The 17,142-nt window shown below is 39.2% G+C and overlaps 1 protein-coding gene and 1 pseudogene across 2 annotated transcripts in view; both read left to right on the forward strand.

Annotated features, from left to right (window-relative positions):
- The window catches only part of Mib1 (MIB E3 ubiquitin protein ligase 1), a 112,954-nt gene that overhangs the window by 33,452 nt on the left and 62,360 nt on the right, over positions 1-17,142 (forward strand). For both annotated transcript variants that reach the window (XM_028876695.2, XM_037196951.1), the window contains exons 4-9: positions 2,205-2,309; positions 5,185-5,251; positions 7,232-7,436; positions 9,463-9,646; positions 14,709-14,853; positions 16,603-16,736. In XM_028876695.2, coding sequence (XP_028732528.1) covers positions 2,205-2,309; positions 5,185-5,251; positions 7,232-7,436; positions 9,463-9,646; positions 14,709-14,853; positions 16,603-16,736 — 840 coding nt within the window. The remainder of the gene's footprint in view (positions 1-2,204; positions 2,310-5,184; positions 5,252-7,231; positions 7,437-9,462; positions 9,647-14,708; positions 14,854-16,602; positions 16,737-17,142) is intronic.
- On the forward strand, positions 12,719-12,844 carry LOC114698184 (annotated as a pseudogene).

Below are 17,142 nucleotides of genomic sequence, written 5' to 3' on the forward strand. Positions count from 1 at the left end.
CAAATTCACAGAGATCAGTTTGCCTCTGCCTCCTGAGTGCTGGGAATAAAGGCGTGCGCCGCCGCCGCCACTATGCCGTTCATTTTTAAAGGTAGTAGAATAATTATAAGCGTGTTCATTTCTTTCTTTTATTAAAAGTATACATATTTTGTTTTTTTACAACACATATAAAAATTTAAAAGAATCTATGGCCTTATTAGTAGTTTAAAGCATTTCTCAAATGGTTTATTAAATCTTAAAAATGAAATCATTTTATTTCTACAAAAGCATTGTCAAATCCCTACCCCACAGAACTGTTTCTTTAGTACAGAGCAGGAAAGAAAGTTGAATGTATATTTTCACTTAAAGTAATAATAGTCTGTTTCGTATGTTTGTGAGGTGCTGGTGGATGTGAGTGTTTGGAGAAAAGTCATTTGGATGGCATGTGAGCAGCACCCTGTTCTTAGGCAGCGGAGAGTGCCAGCTTGTGTGTGTGTGTGTGTGTGTGTGTGTGTGTGTGTGTGTGTGTGTGTGTGTGTGTGTGTGTGTGTGTGGCAGGGAGAGGGAAAGAGAGAACGAGTTAGAGTTTATTTAACCAGGTACGTTTTAAGAGTCAGTTGTGTGTGGGTGGACATTCTGTCTGTGTGCCCACCACAGCGTGCTGTAGTAGCTGGGGTAGCCTGCTTTCTTGGGAACTGAGCAGCTCTGTGTCGCCCACTGCCATTCTTCACAACTTTGGGTTTGTCATCTTGAGCTGACTAGAAAACAGGTTTATCTCCAGTTGTTTTGACACATGCTTAAAGATTTTAAATTATGTACTGGATAATTGGCTAAAAATAGTAAGCTGTGTTCTTAAAGGATTTTAAAATTCACATTATTCATTTTTTTGATAACCCATTAATGTTGTGCGAATTCCTAAAGGTCTTATAATAAACCTGGGCTGATACTGGGGTGAAAGATCAGAGAAGCAGAGCAGCTACAGCCACCTCCTCTTACCTCACCAACTCCTCAGCCTGAAAGAGTCTCCAGCTGGAAGGGACGCTTCTGCTGAAAAGCCTTTAACCCAAAGGCATTAGTTCCTGTCTCCTCACACCTTATATTCCTCTCTCTGCCTAGCCACGTCACTTTCTGTCTCACCCCTCCTAGTGCTGGGATTAAAGGTGTATGCCACCACTGTCTGGCTGTTTTCTTTCCTAGACTGAGTCAATCTCATGTAGTCTAGGGTGGCTTTGAACTCACAGAGATCTAGACAGATGTCTGCCTTCCTGTGTTAAGATTAAAGTTGTGAGCTGGGTGGTGGTGGCGCATGCCTTTAGTCCCAGCACTCGGGAGGCAGAGGCAGGCGGATCTCTGTGAGTTCGAGGCCAGCTTGGTCTACAGAGTGAAGATTAAAGGTGTGTGCTATCACTGCCTGGCCTCTATGTTTAATCTAGTGGCTTATTCTATTCTCTGATCTTCAGATAAATTTTATTAGGGTACACAATATATCACCACATATTAATGTAATTCCTTTGCCTCCCAATTAAAATTTTCTACATTGATATTAGAATGTACTTCATAACTCTTCAGGTAAGGTCAGATGTGGTGACATAACCCCTTAATCCAAACAGGAAGTTTGAGGTCGCCCTAGGCTGTGTTCTGACAGCTCCCCCCAAACAAACAACAAGACAGTGGACTGGGGTACGACACGGCAGTAGAGTGCTTGCCTGGCATACAGAGAAGCCCAGGGCTGAGGACCACAAGGAAAAACCATCATAAACACACATCTTGCACTTCTCTCTCTTGGGAGGCTGAGGCAGGAGAATTTTGAGTTTGAGGTGAGGATGGACTACTCGGGGATATTCTATCTTAATAAAACTTACAATTCTAGAAAAAGAGGACTTTATTGATAATTCAACCATGCTAAAAGTGACGTATTTGGCAAATCATTATTTTTCTTTATTTTGTTACATAAGTTGACAAAAAGCTTTTTAAGATTTCAGTATAATTACAGCATCTAACCTCTTTGCTACTTTTTTTTGTCTTTTGTTTTTTTGAGACAGGGTTTCTCTGTGCAGCTCTGGCTGTCCTTGAATTTGCTCTGTAGACCAGGCTGGCCTTGAACTCACAGAGCTCCTCCTGCTTCTGCCTTCTGAGTGGCTGGATTAAAGGCGTGTGCTACTGCTGCCTGGCTTCTTTCATTTTTAAAAAAAAACAAAACATTTTTTCCCTCTAAACTTTGCTAGGTAACGGAAATCCAAGACTGGAGTGCATCGAGCCCACACAGTGCAGCGTATGTTCTCTGGGATAACGGTGCTAAGAACCTTTACAGAGTTGGCTTTGAGGGCATGGTGAGTAGAGAAGGCACAACCGTGCAGTGGGCGGGCTGGGGTGTGAGCGGATGTGCGTGCGATGTGCCTGAGCCACGGGTCTGCAGCAGGAAAGGAGGTCTGTAGAGTGAGGACCTCAGCTCCTCACACCTGACCCAGTATAAACTACTTAATAGCAAATCAGATTTTGCTATAGTAAAATGACTAGTGGATTTAGCTTTTAAAATCTAAACCAAAAATAAGAGTCATCTATAGGACTACTCCTTGGAGTAGATTTGGAGACTAGGATTAACATGAGGTGGTTTTTGTATTGTATGCTGTGGTAGCTGATAAAAAGTAATAAATTATTTTTAGGGAAGTTTTTTTTTCTCTCTCTTTTTTTTAAGAGTTCTTATTTTATATTCATTGGTGTTTTGCCATGGGTGTTGAGTTCCTTGGAACTGGAGTTGCAAACAGTTGAAAGCTGCTATTATGTGGGTGCTGGGAATTGATCCTGGGTCCCCTGGAAGAGCAGTCAGTGCTCTTAGTCACTGAGCCATCTCTTCAGCCGCTCTTGTAGCTTTCTGTTAAAGTACAGAATTGATGATTAAATGTGATTGTCTTGTAGTACATGTAATCTCAGCACTCCAGAAATGGAGGAAGGAGAATCTCAAGTTCAAGGCCATCTTGGGCACATAATGAGACCTTCTGAAAAAATAAAAAACAAGATAAAGCAAAAAAGTGATAGACTTGGTAACATCTAGAATTAAATGGAGAATAATGTAGGTTTATTCAAGAGAATGCTTAATATTTATTATGTTATTGTGTGACTGGGTCTCACTGTAGCCCTGACTGGCCTGGAACTCACTGAGATCCTCCTGCCTCTGCCTCCTGAGTGCTGGGATTAAAGGTGTGGGCACCATATCCAGCCTTACTGTTTATTTATTCTGAAATACAAATTTCTTTAATAACCTTTCAATTCTAAACATATTCCCATTTAAGGAATTATTATTTTAATTGTAATACTAGGGTTTTGTGCTTGTTAGGCAAGTGCCCAAGCACTGAACAATATCCCCAGCCCAGAGAATTCTTTGTTTCATTCTTTTCTCAGCTGTCTTTGCCTTCCATTTGGAGAGCAGAAAATTAGCCAAATGCCTCCTTACTATATTTTATTTATATATGAAAGCCAATATAAACTTAAACAAATGCTTTATTTATATTTTTTTAAAATTTTTCATTGTAGTTGGAGTTTTCTCTCCAGCCCCGCCAAGCCCCGGCAGTCCGACAGCCCACTTATAAAATAAACACACAGCCGCTTACATTATTTAAACTGTTTGGCCTAATGGCTCAGGCTTCTAGCTATCTAGTTCTTACATCTTAAATTAATCCATTTCTATAAATCTATGCCTTGCCATGTGGTTCATGGCTTACCTGCATCTTCACATGCTGCTTGTCATGGCGTCGGTTGGCAGTGTCTCCTTCCGCCTTCCTGTTCTCTCAATTCTCCTCTCTGTTAGTCCTGCCTATACTTCCTATCTGGCTACTGGCCAATCAGTGTTTTATTTATTGACCAATCAGAGCAACACATTTGACATACAGAACATCCCACAGCATTTCATTTTGTTTTTTTCTTTGGTTTTTCGAGGCAGGGTTTCTCTGTGTCACCCTGGCTGTCCAGGAACTTGCTTTGTAGAATAGACTGGCCTTGAACTCAGAGATGTTGTCTCCATCTGCCTCTTAAGTGCTGGGATTAAAGACATGTGCCACCACTGCCTGGCTAGCAAATGCTTTAGTAATGCCAAATTTATCACTGGCTATAGAGTCAGCTAATTTCCTACCTACTACATATTCGTGACTCATATGCCACTGCATGCTTTTGAATTGTGAGTGTTTTTAAGGGTTCCAGCTGACTGTGTGTTTCACATGAAGATGTATGTGCTATGTGTGTTCAGGTAGTTAAATGAAGACAGGTCGATGGCCATTAATTGATGAGATGTCTTGAGGGTCACCTTCCCTCTTCACTGCTGCCTGTGTTTTTGTGTATTATGGGCCTATTCTTAGGATAGGTTTTTAGAGGGAGAATTACTGAGTCAAACTAGTACATTAAAATAATTAAAGCCTTTGTCTGGTCTGGGGTTGAGTAACATTTCATGTTTAGTGCAGGGTGACCTGTTACATTGGGTTCTGTGTGGACATGCAGTTACCTCCTATACACAAATAACTCTTAGACTTTTTTTAGTGCATCTGTTTTTTTTTGCTTGTTTTCTGTTTTTTCTTTAACTCACTTTAATTTTTTTGTAAGTAACATCAAAGATTAATGTCCATATTTCCTGTAACTTGTAACCACAGGTGTCTTCTCATTCAGTTACCTAAGTAAGAATGGATATATTTTTTTTGTAAAAATAAGTGGGAAGGAACTTAACTAACCAGATAGAGAAATTAACTGCAGAGGATCAAAGGCTGGGTTTGGTTCCCTTCTCTGGTCCTGCAGGCCTCTTGGTCTTACTTAATTTTCCTTCTTACATGTATTTGCCTTGTATCTTTAAAAAATGTGTTTGAAAGGATCAAATGTGAGATTTTTGTTTTATTTTGGGTAAAAATTATTTTAAAATGTCAATACGTTGTGCACTTCTCAAGTACTGGGTATTTCTTAGAGTTTATTGTTTGCCATGTGCTTTTGAAAATACTTGTGTTGAAGTTCTGTGTTAACTTCAGAATTTAAAATTAGATAGCCAAAGAAGGTAAGTCAGGGCTGTCTGAAGATCATTGTTTTAGTGTCAGGTGTTTTGGAGGCGGGGTTGAATGTGGCTCTCCACCTGGACTCCCTCTGCTATGTGCTGAGTGAAACTTGACTGTTTCAGGTACTGAGTTACACTTGACGTTTTCATGGGTTATTTTTTCTGGTTTCTTTTCTTAGTCTGATCTGAAGTGTGTCCAGGATGCCAAAGGAGGTTCTTTCTACAGAGATCATTGTCCTGTGCTAGGTGAGTTAGCAGATTCAAGAAAATTGCCAAATAATGAGTCAGGTTCCTAGGATTAGGATCATGTCTAAATTGGACAGGAAAAAAATGGGATTATCATTAAAAGTTATGTAGAGAAATATATGGTTTCATTTTAGTTTTAAAACATTTATTCCTCTTCTATGGTTTATTTAGGCTCAGAAGGAGTTGTTACGTCTTGGGAATTGGTGTACTATTTGTTTCATAATATGTATTTAATACACTTTTAATGGAATTTACACCACTGAAAAATTTATGTTAGATTATATCAGTGTTGTGTCTCCCACACTACTGAGGAAAGAATTTGACAATGTATTCCTTATAAATACCACACAGTTACTGTATAACTGATTTCTTAGTAAAAGAACAGCTCCAAGATCAAGGTACTGTAGTAAATATAAGTAATATAAATTTGTTTTAAAAGAGTGTGAAAACCAAAACTGCTTTCATTTGCAAATTCATTATTGCCATGTTCTTGTGGTGAAGTCCTCAGTCCCTGATGCTCTCCTCGCTTGTGTGGTGTCCTCTTCTTTCTGAGTCCTTTGACTCGTCTTTTTGTCAAAAAGTGCTACTTTCTTTCTTTTCTTTCCTTCTTTTTTTTTTTTTTTTTTTTTTTTTAAGTTTTCTGAGACAGAGTTTCTCTGTGTAGCTTTGTGCCTTTCCTGGAACTCACTCTCGAACTCACAGAGATCCACCTGCCTCTGCCTCCCGAGTGCTGGGATTAAAGGTGTGAGCCACCACCGCCCTGCTAAAAAGTGCTACTTTCTTACAGCATACCTCTGTTTCTTTTGGTGAGCTCCTATCTTACTTTCTTTGTGCCCTATAAGAAGAGTGTAGGCTCAACATGAACATTTAGATCCCACAGTGCAGTGTTTTATGATTTTAAATCTTTACCCCAGAATCTTTATTTTAATTGGTCTTAGACAAAAATACAAATTTTTTTCTTTTTAAGATTTATTTATTTTTATTTTATGTGCATTGTTTTTTTGCCTACATGTATGTCTGTATCCTCTGGAAATGGAGTTACAGACAGTTGTGAGCTCTGTGGGTGCTGGGAATTGAACCTGGGTCCTTCTGAGTGGCAGCCAGTGCTCTCATCTCTCCAGCCCCAGATTTTGTTTTTTTAAAAATAATACTAAGCACATTTGGGGAAGCAATTGGGTTTCCCATTACAGTCTGTTTAGTTACTGTGGTTACTGTAGCTCTGGTGCAGAGCTAGTCAGCAAGTCACAGAAGCAAACCTCTGACTGTTCTTACCCTCCAGGACTCAGTACTTTAATTTAGGGTTGGTAGTCTTTTGTAGATGTTTGCCTCTACTTAGTTTTTATGAGTGATTATATTGTTACAATTTCTTCTACTTTTTTGTGGTTCTGAGAATTGAGCTCAGTGCCTCTCACCTGCCTGACAGAAGACACACCACTTAGCTGCATATACACCCGGCCCCATGGCTGCGGTGTTTCAGTTAAGGTTTGTTTGCTTTTTCTGTAACTGAAAACTCAGTTTAGAATCTTACACTGAGTTCGTAAAACACACTGAGATGAGATGGCACTTCAAAAGTATCTAGATACTATTTGTGTTTAATAACACACTTGAAGAAGGGGTGGGTTACTGGGCACACAGTTGCAGTTAGTTCTGGTGTCTTGTAGCACAGTGTGGTTTCAAAATAGCTAGAAGGAAGAATTTGCAATGACAATGATCATGTGTCAGTTAAAAATAAACTATTTCACTAAAAGGTACTAAGGGAATATAATAAGTAGTTATTAGTCAGTAAACAAGGTAAAGAGCAGACTTGCACAAAGATACCACACTGATTAGAGAAGATAGAGAAGAAATGGAAAATTAACATAGACTTGTAAATCAGTCATGATAGCTGTGTAGTGATCACACACACGAATGCAGTTACATACTACAGTGATTCTTTTTTCATTCATTTTCCCCTTTTATTAATTACGTTTGGAATTACAGGTGAGCAGAATGGCAACAGGAATCCTGGTGGATTGCAGATTGGTGACCTGGTAAATATAGACCTTGACCTAGAAATTGTCCAGTCTTTGCAGCACGGTCATGGAGGATGGACTGATGGGATGTTTGAGACTTTAACTACGACTGGAACTGTCTGTGGCATTGATGAAGATCATGACATTGTAGTACAGTATCCAAGTGGCAACAGGTTAGTATTGTTTCCTGGGTTTTGATGACAAAGGTAACATACACGGACAAGAGCCTTAAAGAAAGCAGGTAATATGCTTTAAGTCAAGGTTTAATAAAGTTGGTCCTTAGGCAGTAGATACAAATTCAGAATATGTTGGTAAGGCATTGAGAGGGGTGTGTGTGTGTGTGTGTGTGTGTGTGTGTGTGTGTGTGTGTCTGTCTGTCTGTCTGTCTGTCTGTGTGCACTTTTACATTGAAGTAAGGAAATTTGCAGAAGTTGGTTCTCTTCTTCTATCCTAAGGGTTCCTCCGAGGTTTGAACTCAGGTTGTCATGCTTGGTGGTAAAAAATGCCTTTATTTGCTGATGCATATTGCTGGTCCCTGTATATGATTCTTACTATTCAGAGACCCTTTCCCTCTGAGGTTTCTTTAGAAAGAAATGTTCTTGCAAGCTTGTAATATTTTATTTATTTATGTGTATGTGTGCCTACATGAATTTATTTGCACCATGTGTATGAAGTAGCCATAGGCCAGAGGAGGGCTTTGGATCCATTGGAATGGACTTAAAAGGTGGTTGTGAGCCACCATGTGAGTCCTGGGAATCAAACCCAGGTCTTCTGCAAGAGCTGTAAGTGCGCTCATTCAGTGGTTCTCAACCTTCCTAATCCTTGAAAACAGTTCCTCATATTATGGTGACCCCAACCATAAAATTATTTCGTTGCTACTTCATAACTGTAATTTTTCTACTGTAATAAATCATAATGTAAATGTCTGACAGATTGAGAACCACTGACTTAACCACTGAGCTATTTAACTGGTTCCTTCCATAGTTCTAGGAACAGGATTTTTTTTTTTTTTAAATGTAGTCTGATCTTTCAGATCCGGTTATTCCAGATAAGTACTTGAATTCTGAAGAGTGTATAAAATGCAAATAATTTAGGAATTTATTTGACAAGGGATCTATTTTTGCACTGGAGTTGAGTGTGTGGTTTAAGTGGAGTGTGTTTTGTATGTTGTGGTACATTTGTTTGATGAGTCATTGGGTAGTCAGGAAAATGAAAGGAAGATGCTTATGTAAAATAAAGAAGCCATAATTTTGGGGTAGAGACATAGCTTAATTGGTAGAGTGTTGGGCTGGCACAAATGAAGCCTTGTGTTCATTCCCCAGCACTGCATAAATCAGATATGAGGCACATGCCTGTAATCTAAGCCTTTGGCATGAAGAGGCTGGAAGACAAAAGAATAAGGTTGTCCTCAGTATGTTTGAGGCTAGTCTGGGCTATATGGGATTCTGTCAAACAAACTAAAAAGAAATTTTATTTGTGTGTGGTCCTGGGAAATTGAACCCAGGGTTTGGGCATGCCAGGCAGTCAGTATCACTGAGCTACAGCCCCAGATCAGATTTATTTTGATACAGGTATTACAATTATGGAAAGCATTTATACATGGCAAATTAAAACTAGAGAGCCTTTATCTGTGAGATTGGCAGTGTTCTCGATCAGTGGTTCTCAACCTTCCTAATGCTGCAACTCTTTTAACACAGTTCCTCATGTTGTGATGACCCCAAACATATTTTATTGTTACTTCATAACTGTAATTTTGCTGCTGTTAAGAATTGTAATATAAATGTATGATATACAGGATATCTGGTGTACAATGCCTGTAGAAGGATTGTTATCCTAAAAGAGTTGTGACTCCACGGTTGAGAACGCTTGTTAAAGGGCTGCTGCATTTGGTAGGTAGTTTGGCTAGGACAGAATGGTGAGTAAATATGTGTGATCAGGAAAGATAGCTTTTCCTTAAGCAACTCTGAAGAAACCAACTCTATGTTCACAATGATGGATGCACAGGGATGTTCTTTATGTATCGTATGTGCTGGTAAGTATTGTAAATTATACAAACAAAGAAATAAAAACCATCCAGAATGTAATTGTAGAGGATTGCTTTATTCTTTTGAAGTGTGCAAGGTTGTTCTCCCTGCAGTGTTTAAAGATGTGTGGAGTGAGTTGAGTTCACGTGTTCTGAGCCTGGCTCTGCCTTTGTAGGTGGACCTTCAACCCTGCTGTCCTCACTAAGGCAAACATCGTCCGGAGTGGAGATGCTGCACAGGGTGCAGAAGGTGGCACCTCACAGTTTCAAGTGGGGGATCTTGTGCAAGTTTGTTATGATCTGGAAAGAATCAAACTTCTCCAAAGAGGACACGGCGAATGGGCTGAAGCAATGCTTCCAGTAAGAATATGTAAAATAATTTGGGAAGAGAATTATATTTTGCTTATGGAATTAATGAATTAAAGCAAATTACTTTTTAGAAACAATTGGAATTGAAAGTTAAATTTAAAAAAAATAGAATGTAATTGCAAAGGATTGCTTTGCATACACACCATACACACACACACACACACACACACACACACACACACACACACACACCACTTTTCTAGAATTGTATTCTAGGTGTACTAGGCAGCAAGATGTACTCATATCTAATTTATTCCAGCTGGATTAGCCTAGGAAGATCCAGAAGGGGCCAGTATTTCTGATAACCCTGTCAATAATGTAGAATTGGGAGACGGAGGTTTTCCTGCTGTTCAGTCCCCCCGTGAGAGAGCAGCATGCTCTTCCGTCTCAGTAGTTCGACAGCACCACAGCCTTCCTGCTACAGGGAGCCTAAAATGTGCAGGGATGTGGGGCAGTACATGTGCATGTCTTCTAAGAGGAGTTTTGCTATCAATGATACAGCTTAATTTTTAGTTTTTCATTCAGTATATATTTCATCCACTGTTGAACAGTAATAAACAAGTTTATTTTGTCCTTCATGTATCTGTTCTTTTCTTTGTTCCCTCCTGTTGACCTGTTTTGTCCTCCTCTTCACCCTCCGTCTTGTTTCTACTTCCCGCCTGTGTTCCTCCACCCCTCCTCTTAGAGCTCATCACCCGACCGTGTGTTGTCCAGACCTCCTTTCTTAGGACAGTGCTTCATTTCTTCCTCTTCACCCTCAGTTCTTGCCCTGACTAGCCTTATCCCATCTTGTCTTTACTGGTATCCTGTCTGTCTGTCTGTCTGTCTGTCTGTCTATGTACTCCTTCAGTAGATATTTTAGAACATAAAATAAACCTGTTAGCTTTAAGGATACAATTGTAAGCAAAACAAGAAGAATAAATCTCTTCTATGTTACCTTAAAATACGAATGAGCAGCTAGCCAAGTTACCGGCAACTGCTTGGCCCACATCAAAGTCTGTATGGCAGCTGAGTGAATGGATAGGGCATGTGGTAGACCTGAGAGCAGGACCTGTTTGCTGCATTAACTATCAGATTCTTATTGTCTAGTGTGGAGATTAGTGCTGTAACTGAAGCTGAATCTTAGAGTGCTCTTACTTAATTCAATTTGGCTGAATATGATAGATTTATGCTAAAATCAGTTGAGAACATCCAGAGCTCCCTTCCATCATTGTCTGTTAAAAGGAAAAAGTGCTAAGAATAGAAATTAAATTGAGTGGAATAGAGACAATGTGGACAAAGGACTGAACAGGTTCAGATAAAAGGATAATGAACAGGTTCAGATAAAAGGTATCGGGATAATGGTCTCTCCATGTGCAGCAGTTATTACTAAAGACAGGGTGAAAGGACAGAACATCACTACACACAGAAGAAAGATTATGCACAGGAAACTGACAAAAGCTTAAGTGGGGCTGGAGAGATGGCTCAGAGGTTAAGAGCACTGGCTGATCTCGCAAGGTCCTGAGTTCAATTCCCAGCAACCACATGGTGAATCACAACCATCTATAATGAGATCTGGTGCCCTCTTCTGGCCTGCAGGGACACATGCAGGCGGAACATTGTATACATAATAAATAAATAAATCTTAAAAAATAAACAGCTAAAGTCAATTCAAAATAAATTAAGGACATGTCAGGACACAGAAGAAAGAAATAACAGAAATAAGGTGTTAGAACTTAAAAAAGAATTAAGAAGAAGAAGAAAAGGAGATGGCTCAGTCATAAAGACCCTCCAAGCAGGCATGAAGGACTGATTTCCTGTGGCTGGAACTCTTGTAAAAGTCATGCATCTGTGACCTAGCACTGGACAGCAGGGAGGTGAGTCAGCAGAGCTCGCTGGCCTGCCAGTCCAGTCTGTAGGTGAGTGCCAGGCTCAGGGAGGCAGGGAGGAGGAGACCCTGGTCCTGACTGAGCAGTAAGGGCCCCTGCCAGCAAGGCTGGTGATCTGAGTTCGATCATCAGGACCCACAGGGTAAGGGGAGAGGACTGTTTCTTCAGGTTGTACTATGTCATGGTACACACATACGCACTTGTGTTCACACACACACAACAAGTAAATCAAAATGTAATAAATTAAGTGGAGAGTGATAGTGGAAGACATCAGTCACACACACACACACACACACACACACACACCTCCATGAACGTATGTATCACACACAGACACATACATATGTACATACTACACACACATTCACAAATAAGTTTTTTAAAAAGTGATGATTAAGTTGGAACACACACACATAATTACCACAGATAATAGGAGCAATAGAAAGTTCAAAAGCATGAAAAATTTAAGTATGAAAAAAATATATTCTATAGAAAATGACAAATATGAAATATCTGATATATGTATGTGTAAGCCCAGCAAAAGTAAAGGGCTGAAACAAATAGAATTCTTTTTGGTATTGCTAATATTTGAACTAAGATCTTATGAATGCCAGACAGCTGTCTACCACTAAGCTAACACTTGTAATTCCAGCTAAATGCTTTTGAAATTGAAAACAGATTTGAGACTAGACTTCAAAGGGAGGACCCATGGCAAACCCGGGGAAACCTACTCTAATGGAATAAGTGAGTCTTTATGGATAGGAAAAATTCTTTGGACCTTTAAGAAAAAGGTCAAATTATTGCTCACAATGGGAAGAAGATCATTTTGTTGTATGTAAAAATATCTCAATGTTTCATGCCAGAAAACAGTGATAATTAATAAAACTAAGAAAAGAAACTATATATTTACCCAAACTGACATTTAAGTATGAAGGTTGTGGATTGCTCTGAGTTTGTAAGAATTTAAAGGCCTTATTCCCATAAGCCTGTTCTGAATAATCTAGTAAAGAGTTGAGACAATCCAGGGGACTAGAGATGTGCCATCTGATTATGCAATATGTATTTATTTGTTTGGTTAATTAAATTGAAAGAGGAACACATACAATGATTGTGCAATCTAACAGTGTAACTGTCAGATTGTGGAAATGAGGAAACATGAGAAGTAATAAATTGTTTGCTTTTTAGCTGTGTTAACTAGCATGAACTACTGTTATTTAAAATTACTGAAAGCCCATTGTGCACTGGCTGAAAATAGCAGCCTCTGCAGTTGCGCATTCAGCCTGTTGCTTGTATGAGTTCCCCTAAGGGACCTTAGACAGTTTCTGTATGCTTATGTTGATCTCAATGCTGTTCCCCATCTAGGTTCTAGACAGGAATCCAGGTACCTTTGGAAAGTTCTAAGGCATAAGTAGCCAAGATTCAAATTGGCTAGGTCATCAAGTTTATCTGTACTTAGAATAAGGACTATGATTAGTGACCTGTGTAGAGCCAGGTTCAAGTTCCCTGGCCACTAAAACATTCTACCTCAAAGAAGTGGGCCTTCACCAAGTTTAATGAATTTGAAGACGTGGTAGCTGAGAAGTGGCTCATTCCTAGTTCTTGTCTTCTGGAAAATTGGTAAGGCCTTGCACTCTTACTGGAGGGCTTCCACTGTGCTGGAGTAGTACACCCCACTAGTCATATTCACTAATAAATATCACATCCCGTCTGCTTTTAAAAAAGTGTGTGTGTGTTTACAGTACTTGGGAGACAGAGACAGGTGGATGTCTGTGATTTCAAGGCCAGCCTGGTGTACAGAGTGAGTTCCAGGAGAGCCAGAGCTACACAGAGAAACCATATCTCAAAAAATCCCCAAAAAAGTGTATGTGAAGGTATGGAGAAGGGGGTGGGGAGGAGTGTCATAAGAATACATGAATGGCTAGCTTCAATATTGCTCATACTACAGAATAGACATGAGTCTTTCTTTAAAAGAAGGAGTAAAGAGATGTGTGTTTGCATTTGTATTTATATAAAGATATTTGTTAAATATAGCTGTTAGTACACAGTACAGACTTTGTATTTAAAAAAAAATGGTGACTGGAGATTTAAACTCAGTGTTAGAGTGCTCACAACTGGCTCACAGTAGTCTGTAACCTCAGTTCCAGGAGAGCTGATGCTCTCTTTTGGTCTCTGTGGGCACCTGAATGCTTGTGGTGCACATACATACATTTAAAATAAGAAATATGTTTTTTTCCGAGAAATCAGTTTTTAAAATAAAAACAAACAAAAACATAAGAAAATAAAACTCTATTACTGACTTCTGTCATGGAGAAATCTGTAAGAGTGAGAGGGTAGTAGTAGCAGTAACCAGCATAGTGCAGGTTATGGCTTCAGATAACTCCCTTACTCAAGAGAAAGTTAGGTGAGGATGGGTCTTGTACCAGACAGCAGCGACACCACCAGGGACTTGCAGCGTTGTGCTCAAAGAATGAACAGCCAGTTTGAAAAGTTCTCACTAGTCACATACAGAGGACAGACAAGCCTGTGCAGCTATACCAATTAGCAACATTTAGATTGTGAAAAACCTATAGGTCAAATAATCCTGTTTCCTCATATTATTTACAAAAAAGAAAAAAAATATGGACTTTAAAATTTAAAACTTATTTTGCTTTTTTAAGATTATGTGTATGACTGTTTTGCTTATGTTTGTGTATATGCACCATGTATGTGACTGATGCCCACAGAGGTTGGATGAAGATCCTCTGGAACTGGAGTTATGGATGGTTGTGAGCTTCCATGTGAGTGCTGGGAATTGAACCTGGTCTTCTGCAAGAGCAAATACTCTTAACTGCTGAGCCAGCTCTCCAGCCCTTGGGATTTATTTTTCACATGTCTGTCTGTGTATCTGTGCATGTGTGAGTGTGAGTGCCTTCAGCGTCCAAAAGAAGATATCAGATCTCCTGGAGCTAGAATTATAGGTGATTGTGAACTAACCAAGAGCAAGAGCTAATGTTCTTAGTGGTTAAGCTATGTCTCTAGCCCCATTATTCAGATGGTTTTAAAGATACAGTTAAGTTTGTGACTAGTAATCCATTTGAATATGGTTAGCTCTTAAAATTTTTAAAATTAGAAACAAATAAAATCAACACTTTAAAATACAGAAGGTGGTGATAGAATTTAATAATAAATCTTTAATTTTTTTTAAGACTTTAGGTAAAGTTGGCCGAGTACAACAGATTTATTCAGACAGTGATTTAAAGGTGGAAGTTTGTGGAACATCTTGGACGTATAATCCTGCAGCAGTTTCCAAGGTGGCATCTGCAGGATCAGCCATTAGCAATGCATCTGGTGGTATGTTTTATCTTGTTTCCTTAAAAACAATACCCACTTTTAAGTCTGGGCCTGGTGGCATATACCTTTAATCCCAGCATTCAGGTGGGTCTCTGAGTTCAAAGCCACCCAGTCTACGGAGCTGGCACTAGGATAGCCAGTGCTACATAGAAAAGCCAGAGTTAAAAACAGACAGCAGCAGCAGGAGTTCTTCTGCACTGAGAGTCTTGTATGTACACTTGGCTTTCTTCCCGATAACATAGGTTCATTCACTTGGGTATTGAAAACTTGGTAAATTTTTCTTTTCTTACTTCCCCCCCAACCCCCCATCCTCTTCCCTTCCTCTCCCACCCTTCTCTCCTCTTGCCCTCTTTTTAGTGCACTGACTAACCTTCACTCTGGCTGAGGGACTCTGGAAAGGTTGATGAATTTGTGCTTTTTCTTGGGCATATTAAGCTTCTCTGTACTGGATCTGAGACACTTGAAGCTCAGTTCTTATTTCTAGTCAGAACTTGCATTTTCTGCCAGAAAACCTTCTCTTTCTTAAAAACCTTCTTTTTCTTAGCTTACTTGTTGTTTCCAGCATTATTGCTAGCAGATGTTTTTCTTCCTGTATATTGTTATATATCAGTCATATTTTTATTATTAGCATTCAATAAGTTACTATATATGCCACACCATCAGAAACTGGTAAGATGTGAACTTGCTGAGTGCTTGGCTAAACTTGTCCTAACAGTCCTTCCTATGTCCCAGCTTTGTGTGCACAGTCAGGTTTATTCTGTATCGTTTTCTAAGTTGCTGTATGTCCATTCTTGCCATCTGGTAAGGGAGACAGAGTCATAATAGTGAACGGAATGTGCAAAAGAGAACATGAGGTTAGTAGATATGGTGGTGCAAGCCTGTGGTCATATTTGATAGGTGGAGGGAAGAGGATCTGAGTTTGAGGTTAGCCTGGGCAGGTTGAGACCTTTGTATCCAAAAAGAAAGATTGAAGGTTTATGTTTGTACTGCTTTCTCCTTTCTCTCTTGAGTTCCTGTTGCAAACTGCTAGTGCACTGACAGCTTAAATGCAGCAGTGTTGATTTCTGTTTTGAGGCTAGCTGCATTGTGCTGCCTTAGCTACATATAACATCAAAAGCGAAGAGTAATTAATACCTACTCTCAAATAATTGGGGTTGGCATAACTTGTAATTTTTCTCTTAATCCAATTTTTGATTCCTTTCCTTTTGAGTAAGGACTCCAATAAGTAAAGACTAGAATCTCCTGTATTAAGTGTACTGTTTAGGAAAACAGTCACGTAGCACTTAATAAAGTATGCTGTTATCATTTATATGTTCATTTTCAGCTGAAAATTGATTTGCTCCTAAAGTGTATTCCATGACACTATAGAGGTTGCATTGTTTCTGAATCATAACTTGTTCTGTTGGGTTTTATATGATCTGTAGTATTTACTGTCTGTAATGTTCTGTGGTCTGTACTGTAGAATTAAGACCTAAAAGACATTTGTATCATTGTGGGTTCCTTGTGCTAGTGTGTTTGTTTATAGTATCATTAGTTTGACTTTAAAATCTGTCACTCTTTTACTTTTTCTGCATTTACAACTTGAAATATGTGATTTTAGATTATGGGGTTGAATTTAGTGTAGCTTGGTATTAAGGCTTATTACTTGCATGGGTAGTTGTACACAGTTGAAATAGTAAAACAGGAAAAGTGTTTAGGAACATGGAGAACATCTGTTCTTCTATTAGCAGTTTGTTTTGTGCTTTGCAGAAAGACTCTCACAGCTTCTGAAGAAATTATTTGAAACCCAAGAATCTGGTGACCTCAATGAAGAGCTGGTGAAGGCTGCTGCCAATGGGGATGTGGCTAAAGTGGAAGATTTGCTGAAAAGGCCAGATGTGGATGTGAGCATTTCAAAAACAACTTTGAGGGATATGCAAAAATAGTAGTTTCATAATTTAACAAAGGCTGAAGTCTTCAAGCCTTTTAGAATTTGCTCTTGCAGTTGATAAGAAGCATGAACCTACTTTTATTCTTCATGTGGATAGACAGTATTTTCAGTACTAGCTACTTAAAATACTCTTTTCTCCACTATGTATCTTCAGCTGCCAGTGCCAAAAAATCAGCTTGTTATTAATGCAGGGATTGTTTGTTTTGTGTCAATGTCTTGCTGTTTTAATTATTATAGTTTTGATTATATCTTGAAATCAGTACTGTAATAGTTTCTACTACTCTCTGTTTTGTTCTTTCTGCTCAAGATGACATGTGCGTGCGTGCGTGCGTGCGTGCGTGCGTGTGTGTGTGTGTGTG

The sequence above is a fragment of the Peromyscus leucopus genome, chromosome 19 (assembly GCF_004664715.2).
Source record: "Peromyscus leucopus breed LL Stock chromosome 19, UCI_PerLeu_2.1, whole genome shotgun sequence".
Lineage (NCBI taxonomy): Eukaryota > Metazoa > Chordata > Mammalia > Rodentia > Cricetidae > Peromyscus > Peromyscus leucopus.